Genomic DNA, 12,454 nt, shown 5'->3' with positions numbered 1-12,454 from the left:
GGATTTCAAAGCTAGTCACCTTATAAGTTGTTAGGAAAAAATTTACATTTAAATTGCTCTGTGCAGCTACCTTGAGATTTTCCCCTGGAATGTCTATGGCTCTTTTTTTTTTTTCATTAATACTTAAAAAAATACAATTTCATTACCAGTGTATTACTACATCTAGTTGTGTTACTAATAGGCACTTCACTTCATAAAATAGTCACATTCAAAGTGGTTTTGGTCAACCAGTCACTCAGTCAGAATACTCGTTCTTCATATTGAATACTTGATAGTGAAAGTTAATCTGAAACCATATCAACTCTTCATTTCTATTACAGAAATTAGGTCACTAAAGCTCTAACATAGGGAATCATTTCTGTTTCTACGTGTTTTATCCATAGGAGCGAAGATTGTCCAGAACTTCTTGGAAATTTTCCCTCCCAAATATTTTATATATATCTATATATCTAGAGATATATCTATATCTCTAGATATATAGATATATATAGATATAGATACAGCAGATTTCTTTTTAATAGATAAATCTTAAGTATTATTTCAATAACTTGCTTTTACATAATCTAGATATAAGAAAAAATATTAAATGTGCAAAATGCTCTTTTTACACATACATTAAAAAATACAAAAGGAAGAATAGCTTTATACTTATATCAAAAGCCATTGGAGGGAAAAAGTCTTCAATGTCAGAAAATCTAGTCAGATTAGAGCTTTCACTTGAGGAATTGTAAACAAACTTTTTCAAATGCTGAGTTTTCTCAGTTCTTTCCAACTAAGACACTCTCAAACACATCAAGTCCTGCTTTGAAGTAAACCTGAGCTGCATTAATGCTGTTCAACACTTCTGACAGGGCTTCTTGAAGGGTATCATTTGATGCAAGTGACTTGCAGTGTTCCCAAGCTTCCAGGAGTATTGAAAACTGGCTTGTCTTCCCATCAAGGTGGTACAAGATATTTCTGAAAAGAAATACAGAATGAGTAAATGTTTTATGCACCATGTTATTTTCATATCAAACATTGTAAAAAATATTTCCAAGAAACTGATGTTTTTAATAAATAAAGAAATTATAAGCATACAATATTATCATTTTGGGACCTCTATTGAATCAATGGATCTAGACATTGATCATCAAAAGTTCCCTCTAGTGATGAGAGAGAATCAGACAGTATGTACCTCCTGATGGAAGTACACAATACTACCAATGAAATCAATTATTTTTGCTAAGAAATTTGTCTAAATCTGATGAAGCTTCTAAATCTAATTGCTAATAAATACAAGGGACAGAAAAATATAAAAATGATACCACAGTCTGTCATCAGCAAAATACTGTGAAAATTCTGTAGGACAAATGACCCACTTTATTCAATGAATAAATTGTAATAAGAAATAGGTGAAGGAGGAACCACTCGGCCAGGGCTTTTCAACCTTGTGTTATTGACATTTGTGGGGTGGGGGGGTGGATAATTCTTTATTGTGGCAGCTGTCCTGTGCATTGTAGGACGTTTAGCAGTATCCCTGACCTTCACCCACTAGGTACTAGTAGCACCCCTCCTTTAGTTGTCTCAGTTAGTGCGGGCTGCTGTCCTGTACATTGTAGGATGTTTAGCAGTATCCCTGACCTTCACCCACTAGGTACTAGTAGCACCCCTCCTTTAGTTGTCTCAGTTAGTTCGTGCTGCTATAACAGAATTCCGTAGACTGGGCAGCTTAAACAATAATCCAATAGTTGGATTGTTGATGAGAGGCCTTTTCCTACTTATATTCTCACATAGCATTGTGAATGAACACAGAGAGATCCCGTGTCTTCTCTTCGTTTAATAAGGACATTAGTCCCATCATGAGGGCCCCACCTGTATATGACCTAATCTAAACTGGATTACTTCCCAAAGGCCCATCTCCAAATAACATCACATTGAGGTTAGGATTTTAACACACATATTTTGGGAGAACCCAAACATTCAGTCCATAGCTGTTGTAAAAACTAAAAATGTCTCCAGACTGCCAAAATTGACTCTTATAGGGCAAAATTGCCCCCAGTTAAGAACTGCTGCTTTAGACTAAAATAAACCTCAACCCATCCAGTGTAGACTTTACTAGGTCTTTATTCAAACAAACAATTTTTAAAAATGAGAAGTAGTACAAAATTGAATACTAATTAAGGATTTGTTAATATTAAGAAATTGTTAATATTTTAGGTGTGATAATGGTATCATCAGTATGTTTTCAAAGTGTCCTTATCTAGAAATATACAGTAATATTTACAAATGAAAAGTTATTACATCTGGGACTTGCTTCAAAATATTTGGAAGGAAAAAGGAGAGTGGAGCTATGAACATCAGAGGTAGAACAAGATTGACCATTAGTTAATAATTGTTGAAACGGGGTAATGGATTCATTATACTATTCTCTCTCCCTTTGTATATGTTTGACATTTAGAATTCTTCTCAAGTATAGTGTGTGTAATAAGACGGTGACTTGAAATTTATCCAAATATCTGAGAAAGAGGAATTTGGCTGTGGGCAAGTCTAAAGAGCTTCCTTTTATTCATTGATAGATAGAAAGAATACATTTTGGTAGAAAGCTATGGATTATTGCATCATTTGACTTATATCCAACCCAAACCACCTGAAATAGCTGAAATTTCATGATCTAATAAGAGAGGCAGATATATAAATGATTAAAATAATTGTCTAATTGTCATATTAGAAATGTAAGGTCCAGTGATAACAGAAGAAGTATTGCTGCTGGAAAAATTTATCATGGAGAATATTACAATTTCATCTTGAAGGATGATGGGAATTACCAGTTACAAGGGTATAAGAAAGGAAACAAGCTAGAAAGTGGAGACAGCACCTTATGCAGGAGGAATAGCATATGCAAAGGTATGGATTTATAAAACAGCTTGCTCTTCTTAGTGGATCAATGCCAGTGTTTCTGTATGGCCAGAGTGCAAGGCCACAGTGGGCAGCTGTAGGAGAAGAGCTGGGAGAGCAAGCCATGGCCATGTCCTACTGGGCCATGTATACCAAGCTAAGGAGGTTACACTTTTTCTTATGGGCAGTAGGAAACCAATGAAAGTGTTTAAGCAAGAAAGAAAGATTATTAGATTTTATTTTGGAATAGTTTCTTTGGTTGTAATATAAAGCCTAGAGAACGACTTAGTCCAGATGAAAATTGACAAAGATGTCAGTTACACAATGATAGTTGTTTGAAAGGGCCACAGTGCAAGGTTTAGTTAATTTACACTTATCCCTAGCACTGACCTCAGTTTTATATAGAGTTCTGGATCATTGTTTCCTAGCTCATCCAGGCTTCACTACTTCAGACTCTCCTGAACTTCCCACTCTGTGCTCTGATGGTGGTGAATGGACACTGAAATCTACCTAATCACCTATGACAGAACTCTGCAAGTCATTTCTTTTCCTTAAATATCCAACTGGTTTCTGAAGATACTCACTTCTCCATCTTTTCAGCATCTTTTCTCCTCTGTTTTGGGACCCTGATCCCTATATTTTCAAGGATATATTATAATATCATTGCTTTATATGTCAGCGTTGAGAAATATGTTCCTTCTTTATCAGGTCTAATTCAGTGTTGTGAATATAGGAGGTCTTCAATCATGGTGATTTGACTTACATTTTTATCAGACTTTGTTCAGTGATGGAAATTCCTTAGACCCTCTAATGTCAGTGTAAACTACATCAATTCAGGTTATTTTGCCTTTTAAGAATTAACTCACTTCAAAACAAGAGAATTTGTGTCTTTGGAGAAAAATTTCAGTTGATAATAGTACATGGTGGGTGGCAGTGGAGCAGAAGATGCTTGAACTCAGAGGTTATTTCAGTAATTTTTTTTTTCAAAACCTATTATTTGAAATGGGAACTATCCCTAATAATCCAATATCCTTAATCTTTGTACTTATGAATATACTTGGCATTTTATGAATTAGAGCAGTGCAAGAAGGATATTCTTTATATTCCAAATATCCTTGAATTCAGGTATAAACTTTGTATTAAGAAACATATATCCCCTGGGTATGGGAGGGAGAAAAACATCTTCCAAATGAAGAGGCAAGTGGTCATGAGCAATGATCTGGCTATGAGCTGTACTCTGAGAAAAATGTGGATCTACTTTTACAAGGAGAATACTCCTTGAAATAGAGATTTCCCTTTTGATATTTCCACAGCCTTCATAAAATTAAAGAGCTTTTCAGAAGAAGCCACTGTGCCATGTTAAAATAAGCAATTATATATGTATATACATAGACATATGTACATGTGTTTTATGTGTAAAAGGTTTTATTATATCAAAATGACAAACAAAATAGTGAGAATTAGCAAAACGCCTAATGAAAGTTTCCCTAAATATAAGTTTTATTAGTTTTATATTTATTATTAAATTGGGGAGGGGGTGGTAAAAGAAACCAACTAATAGAGAGGAAGCTTGATATAGCCATGGAATTTTCCCAAATGAAGATGAAACTGCCTCAGATGGTCACATGTATTCTCCTACATGACAGAGCTGTACAACAGTTACTTTTTCATGTTAACATAATCTTTAATTGCCATAAAAAAAGGTGTGGGTTTTTACTGTCAGAATATCTATCAAACATATTTAAATTCATGGTAAACCATTTAAATAGATAGGTAGGTAGGTAAATAGATAAAAATTGGTTTAGTATTTTGAGGATAAAAATAGTTTAAAGTATATTTTAATTACTTAATCATTTAAAATAGTATTCCTTTGTAGGCAAGTTATACTGCTTTACCATTAAGAATAAACAAATTAGTATAATAAAAATATTTATTCATCTCTCATAATATTCATAGTTTTGAATTCTCTTCCTCTAATTCTCAGTTTCATGTTTACTTATAAATCATTTAATGACAAATATATTTCCAGAATTTAAGAGTGCAAAAATATTTTCAAAAGCTGTATGAAACACTTCTGTTTCTTGAGGGCATACTGCTCAGCATGCTGTCAAACAAAGATATTATAATCATTTTTATCCAGAACTGCCCCTTAAATGTGTTGTACTAGTACAATTAATACATTATGAGAAGTAAGTTTAATGATTTGAGGGGCTGTTATAGTGACTTTTTGACATATTCAAAACCCACTGGCATGAAATACATTCCTATATATACATTCTATGTTTATTAAATGTTAAATGTTATTAATATTCAATTTAATGATAAGATATTAATAAAACATGCTCATAAAGGTTACAGTATTAATCCCTCAATAACAGTTCATTTAAGCATGAGCACAATCTCTAATATATTTACATAGAACTTCAGCCATAACTAGTATAAAATATCTAGAAGAGAGATAATGTGGAAGCATAAAAATACATCCTAAAAATAATGTTTAAGTCTAAAGCACAAGACATGCAATTACTGTGTGTTTTTTTTTTTAACTCGAAAGCAATACATATATTTCTTAAAGACCAGTGCAATGGAGTCTGCAATGTGCCAACATTTGCTTTTTCTAACTAGTAAGAAACACAGTAATACTTTTATAATGACTGTAAACAAGCCATGTGCATAGAAATAGATTCTGTTTTGGTTTGTGAAATTCTACAAGAAGCTAAACACATTTTCCATATGCTACATGATTCAAGTAGTAGGCTGCGGCAAGCTATTATGTAAGACAAACACTCATATCCATTTCTACCCAAATTGGATACAAGTCAGCTTAAAATTACAGATACTTAGATTCTGGCTGAAGATCAGTGACTAGGATTCTTTCATCACAGTTTAAGAGAGAACCTTCATTTGGGGTAGTTGCTGATACAGCTTAAGTCAGTTGATCTTTATTATAGTAGAATTTTTTCACTTTGATAAATTGTTTTACCTTAAAACAAATTGAGGATAACAAAAATATCTTCTTTAAATTTTCATGAGAAGGATAATTTCTCCTACCCATTTTCAGAAGTAGCTCATCTTTTACTATTTCTCCTTTGTGTACTAAAAACCATTTAGCTTGCTGCATACAAAAAATAAATTTCTGTATTTGGAGACCTCTCCGAAAAGAGTATCATCATATTATTTTATATTTGCTATTTGAGTGGAAGACAAAAACCATAAAACTCAGCCATGTTGTTACATTTTGTCACATATGTTTCCATATACTTCTTAGTTCTGAAAACTTTCTTTTTTTTTTTTTTTTTTGCGGTACACGGGCCTCTCACTGCTGTGGCCTCTCCCGTTGCGGAGCACAGGCTCCAGACGCGCAGGCTCAGCGGCCATGGCTCATGGGCCCAGCCACTCCACGGCACGTGGGATCCTCCCGGACTGGGGCACGAACCCGTGTCCCCTGCATCGGCAGGCAGACTCCCAACCACTGCACCACCAGGGAAGCCCTGAAAACTTTCTTATGTATTCAGTCATTAACCCTAAGTACCCCAGGATCATCCCTGGGGAGAAAAACTACTGTAAATAGTAGAAACATCAGCTCTTTGCTTTGGGAACTCTAAAAGAAGATGCATTCGCCCATGGCTCTCAGCCATGGGTATCAGAGGGTCGAAAGGGTCCCCAGGTACCTGACTCAAAGAAGGTGTACATTTGGTTGTACCAGTCAAACACTAATTGTATCTAATTTAAGAAAAATTCATTTATTGAAAGTGTGTATATATATAAATATATGACTACATGTACATGTAATAGTTTACAGAAATGATGAAAAACATTGAGAAGAAGGCAGTAACCAAGAGAAGCTGAGTATCCTAGAATACTGCCAAGATTCTGCTTAGCAACATGTTTAGGACATTGATGTTTCAGACACTCCCACTGCCACCACTTCATTGAGAATACTTCTCTACCATGGCAGCATTGCTGTCTCTTAATACTTGCTCTGTCATTGCCAGAATGTTAATCCACAACTAGCATGAATAATCTTGAACTGCCCCTACATCTTTGGCTCACTTCTCTGAGATATAAAGTCCTAGGAGAGCTCATCCAATTGACTGAACTTAGGTCATGTGCCTGTACCCCAGGAACAAAATACCTAGATCCATTCACCTTCTGTGGGGGAGGTAAGCCTTGCTTTCCACCAAGCTCAGAGGGAATTACCCTCACATAGGAAATAAATTATGATACCAGGAAGATTTTTTTTAATTAAAAAATATTAAAACTGCAACTCAATAAATATCTACTACACTAGTGACGGGAAGGAAGAGTGTATTTCAACACGGGTCTCTTGGAATTACCCTGGAAATTGCTGTTCTACTGTATGGCAGTTTTTCCCCTTATGTTAAATGTTAGCAACTACTCTATAATATGGCAGCGGTGTTTATCAAATTGAATGTGTATAAGAATAAACTGAGATATTTAAAAAAATTCTCAGGGGATTCAGATGCAACAGGTCTGGGATACCTTATAGGAGTATATGTTTTTTTCCCTGCTCCATTACTTAAACCTACTGGGTGACACCCATGCATACTCAGCAGTTCCCCCCATTGAGTTTTATATTTACCAAGAGGTCTTGGTTTGGTCCCAAATTAGCTTCTTCCAGTCACATGTTATTATATACAAAATTACATGATTTAAATGACATATTAAGTGTGAAAGAAAGTTACTCCTGTGAAAATGAACCTGAACACTTTGGAAAGACTCACAGAGATTAACTGACAAAGTGAGAGTGTTGTTGAATTATATGTGGAGAGATAACTGAAAAGATTATTAGCAAGGGCAGGGGAGGACTACAGTGACAATGGAGAAAGTATCTGCATTCAGATTGTTTTGCAAATACCTATTTATTGCTCCAAAATGAGGAAACTGAAATTGTAAATCTCAGATGATGCAGCATTAGTGTGGCTTAAATAGGAAAGTAAATCCAGAATTCCAATTCCCAGAACAGAACTCAAAGTAAAGTCCTTGGTCCTATATCAAAAGATTGGTGATGAATGTTTAGGTTAAAAATAGACTGCTTTTTCTATCATTTGACCATTTACTGCTTCTTATTGTGTCAGATTAAGGGATGTTTACCCTTTGGGCATTAGTCAAACTTTTACTCTTAAAAACTAGAAGGGCAAATAGGTATCATCTTGAGTTCCACCTCTCATGGACTGCTTATTGTGGCTTGAAGTACTAGGTTGACAATGGATTGGGCTGTTTCAGAGCCCAAAATAAAAGAGGTCTGTCATGACTTCGATTCCTACTTGTAGACCCTGCTTTACTTAAGATTATTTAGCCCATTCGCTTGATAATAATGTATAGGTTTCTTGAATTAATCAATGGAAGTATAAACCAAGTTATCAAAACAAAAGGAGAAAGTCATAATTATTTAGTTTTGCTAATTAGAGTATAGTCAACCCCAGTAATCCCTTCTAAAGTGTATATTATAAATTCTCTAGTTTTCCTGTTTATGGATCTGAATTAACAGAATAACTACTAAATTTTCCCTTCACTTGCTGCTCTAGACCGTGTCATCTCTGTTTGTTTAAGCAATGACCCAATCTGTTATTAATCAATTAAATTACACTAAAAAAATTAGAATTTATGAGCATTTTTCACAAATAACTCTGTTTCTGGATATTTAATTAGTTATTTTGCAAGATATAAGTAAGTTCACTATCTGAAATACAAACTAGTTTTTAAAGTACTTTATTCAGTGAGTAGAGTTATATTAATCTATAGCCACCTTTCTTGAAGCCTAATATTTAATATATGCAAAAAATAATACATGCAGTTCTTAACTGAACCCTTTAGGGAACTATGGCCTTAAATATAGAAGAAAAAAAGCAATTTGTTCTTTGCACTGGACATCTGGATATGAGTCATCTTGAAATTTTGTTCTATACTTAATGAATGTTCTGGCAGACACATTAATCCAATATTCTAAAAACAACATCACTAAGTGAATCTGAGCCATACAAAAGCAAGAACTCCAGGAGTAGATATGTCTAAATTATGTAAATGTCAGGTAGTCTGTGAGATGACTGTTTAATTTCATAAAGTGCATTAAGATAATTAAATAACATTACAGATTTAAAAGAATTTTGATATTTTTAATACTTAGATAAGACATCCAAAATAGTCTACATTTGGATAAAAACAGAAGAAAGAACATAGTAACTACTGCACTAATCTCATCATACCTATGAAAATCTAAGAAGACTTTTAAAGTAAAATTGATAGAAATCAAGGAAAAATAATTACCTTGAGAGCTCATTCATGAAGTATTTATTAAACACCAAGTACAATATGGAATACAAAGGAATTACAAGAGTGGTCTCAGTTCCAAAGGGATTTTTGAATTTTTAGTTAAGTAGGAAGGAAGAGAGTTTCAGGGCTATTGTCTTTTGCATATGTGGCTAACATAGTAAAACAAACCCTGAAGTTCAAAGAATCTAACAATTTTCGTGCTCACAAAGACCTCAAAATGAAAATTTTTTAATAGTTTTGTATATTTTATCTTCCTTTTCTCAGAGATAATCTAGAGATGTTGGACATTAATTGTCTAAAATATAAAGACACTAAAAAAGTGATAGACTTATAGTCTTATAAAGACTTATAAAGCCTACTTTGTAAATTTATACTTTCTTATTTTCCACAATTAATTACATTTGATAATTCTTCATCTATAATATAGACTTTTCCCATTATTTTAGGTACACTCATAAGAATCCAGTTAAAACCAAATGGAAGTAGTTTGTATATATACAAAGTTTCTGCCAACTTGAGAAATAACTGAATGTAGGAATATATAAATTTCAAACAAGCAAATTCAATTTTATTTAGGTTTTCATTTTTATCTGAATTTTCAGATAATTCATCCCTTAAAAATCAGTGTTTGGAACTTCCCTGGTGGTCCAGTGGGTAAGACTCCACGCTCCCAATGCAGGGGGCCTGGGTTTGATCCCTGGTCAGGGAACTAGATCCCGCATGCAGGCCACAACTAAGAAGTCTGCATACCGCAACTAAAAGATCCTGTGTGCTGCAACAAAGACCTGGCACAGTCTAAATAAATAAATAAAATATTTTTAAAAAAATCAGTGTTCAATGAAAATTTTAAATTACTTATTTCAAAGTGAGAAGAAAATTATTTATCAGAACAAAGTGTACTGGGTACTTGCAGTCAGTAATTAGCATCAACACTAATCTCTCTTGCAACTATAAAAAATAATGAAACTATTGAACAGTTTAATCCAAAGGCAAGGAAAACACATAACAAAGAAAGAGCAAAAATTAATGATATTTTAATCCTTAAAGTAAATCAAATAATTGTGATACAGACACACTCACCACAGAACATTTTAAATGATGTGTATCTTGTAAAATTTTGATGTTATATTTTTAAAAAATATATTTAATTGAACCTCTCTACCCACCCCCATACAGCCAGTAAACTTTGCTTTTCCTTTTCAATGGAATTTAAAAATTGTTACTCACTTTCTAAATGAGGATAAGTTACAGTGATAATTATTATTATTATTGCTACTAGCGAGCAGCTGTGAATAAGTGAAGACTGAAGATAAACCACACCGGCTTTGCCCTCCTGTGGTTTTATTAACACACAAAGCATCAACTCAGAGAAAAACTTATGTCTGACAATATTATGAAAACATTTCTGTTTCATTCTTGCTATTTGAGTATTTATCACTTGTCTATACATTTTTGAGATACATGTTTGTATGTATGTATGTGTAAATGCATGAAGAGATATATGTGTATTTTCATAAATGTGTGTGTATAGATAGATATGTAATCTGTCCCACAATGGACCAGGAAGAAAAAAGTCTAAATTTTATGTCTTCTTCCTAAATCATATAACTGAATAGTAAGCTGCTTGTTATACTGTAAAATATTACACTTACTAGTAATATAAATCAATAAGGATAAAAGACAGTGCAAACTAAACAAATGTGTTGTGTTCTAAGAGATAAAGGGCTAATTATGTTGTTTTATAGGCACCAAAGTAATTAGGTGAAGATAGAAAGCCCTGTGTTACTTACAGGCTGCAGAACACTTCCATAGCAGTCTGTCTTGGTATCTATTCTCAAATCACCACACTTTTTTTTTCCCAATTCAAGAATAATCACCAAATCTTCACCCTTATTATATCTGTTTTATCAAAATAGGAATTTCTTTACGGAAATTCTGATTATATAAGTAATCATCCTACTTGATTGCATAGTGTGAGGTTTACCGGAATACCTAAGTTTATATGCTTACTGCTGCGAAAGACCCACTGTGATCTTTGCCTTACTGAGGGAGGAAGGATAATTTAAAGAAGGGAAATGTTTGAAAAGAAAACATGAGTTACATCTAAAAAGTAATTACAACAACAAAGAAAAATGGAAAAATATGAAAGAAATACTAAATGGTCAGTATCAAAATCATGTCTGAGTCTAAAATCCATGCTCTTTCCCAGGACACTAAGCTTCTTGACCTATCACCACCACTTCATAGCTCTATGATATACAGCACATTAAAGTTATTTAAACTCTCTGAAATTCTTCTTCTGCACTGATAAAATAGGAAGTATTATTTACAGTCTAGAGTTTTTGTAATAATTAGCTAACACATGTAAAGTGCTTAGCTCGTGCCTGGCATACACAGTAAATACCTCATAAATGGTAGCTACTGTTATTATTTGACATTTCTGGATTTTCCTTCCTTGGACACATATTACTCCCTCCCCTTAATTCTCAACTAACTCTGTCCTTAGTATCACAGAGCTGTGTGATCATCAGATGACTTCTCCTGGCCCAGTAAAGAGTTCATCCAAAAGGAACTTTCAGGGAACAAGGGAAAAGAACGACTTCTAAGGGTTTGCCAAGAATATATCACCTCCTGCAAGAATCTGTACCAATAAAACTATCTGCCTTTTAATTAAAAAAATGCCACCCCTTCACTTTGCTGTATACATATAACATATATGTATATGAATGACTATTTTAAAAGGTGTACGCAGGTCAGAATAATTAGATGGCTAATAGGGATAATATAATACATGGACACACACGTATGTGAAAATGTTTTGGTAAACTTTATTTTAGGCTATTAGAAAAAAATGTAACTTGGTCCATTGGTAGACAAAAAAAGCATATTCTTTTTACTTGTAATGTTTAAAGGATCATGGTAAATTAATGAATAAAAGTTCTATATTTTCTGACTTGGTATATGGGAGGAAATCCAGCTACTGACTCTGGGAGGTACTAATGAGAGCACAGGTTTCTTATGGTCTGGAGAAACAAGAACACACATTTGATGAATTTCAGAAAGAAGCCCACTCCTAATGTTTTGTCAGCAACCCAAAGCAAACTTTGTTGATTAAGCTCAGTGCAACCATAGCATGGTTTCATTGTGGCATTGATCACACACCATTGCTACTCTTAAATGGACACTTGTCTCTCAGGCAGAACTCCTCAAGAACAGAGAGTTTCATGTTCACTGTGGATTTCACCAGGTTTCTAACAAGTTGATATGGAATAAATTTGATGGCATA

At 33.8% G+C, this 12,454-nt stretch overlaps 1 protein-coding gene across 10 annotated transcripts in view; it reads right to left on the bottom strand.

The window, feature by feature from the left end:
- Positions 1 to 553: 553 nt before the first annotated feature.
- Positions 554 to 12,454, bottom strand: part of NAALADL2 (N-acetylated alpha-linked acidic dipeptidase like 2) — a 1,532,395-nt gene continuing 1,520,494 nt past the window's right edge. For all 10 annotated transcript variants that reach the window (XM_081235898.1, XM_081235896.1, XM_081235895.1 and 7 more), the window contains one exon: positions 554 to 957. In XM_081235898.1, the coding sequence (XP_081092024.1) occupies positions 759 to 957 (199 nt within the window). In that variant the 3' untranslated portion in view covers positions 554 to 758. The remainder of the gene's footprint in view (positions 958 to 12,454) is intronic.

Source organism: Mesoplodon bidens (genome assembly GCF_964165515.1).
Source record: "Mesoplodon bidens genome assembly, chromosome: 5".
Taxonomy (NCBI): domain Eukaryota; kingdom Metazoa; phylum Chordata; class Mammalia; order Artiodactyla; family Ziphiidae; genus Mesoplodon; species Mesoplodon bidens.
This window is presented reverse-complemented; position numbering and strand designations above follow the sequence as displayed.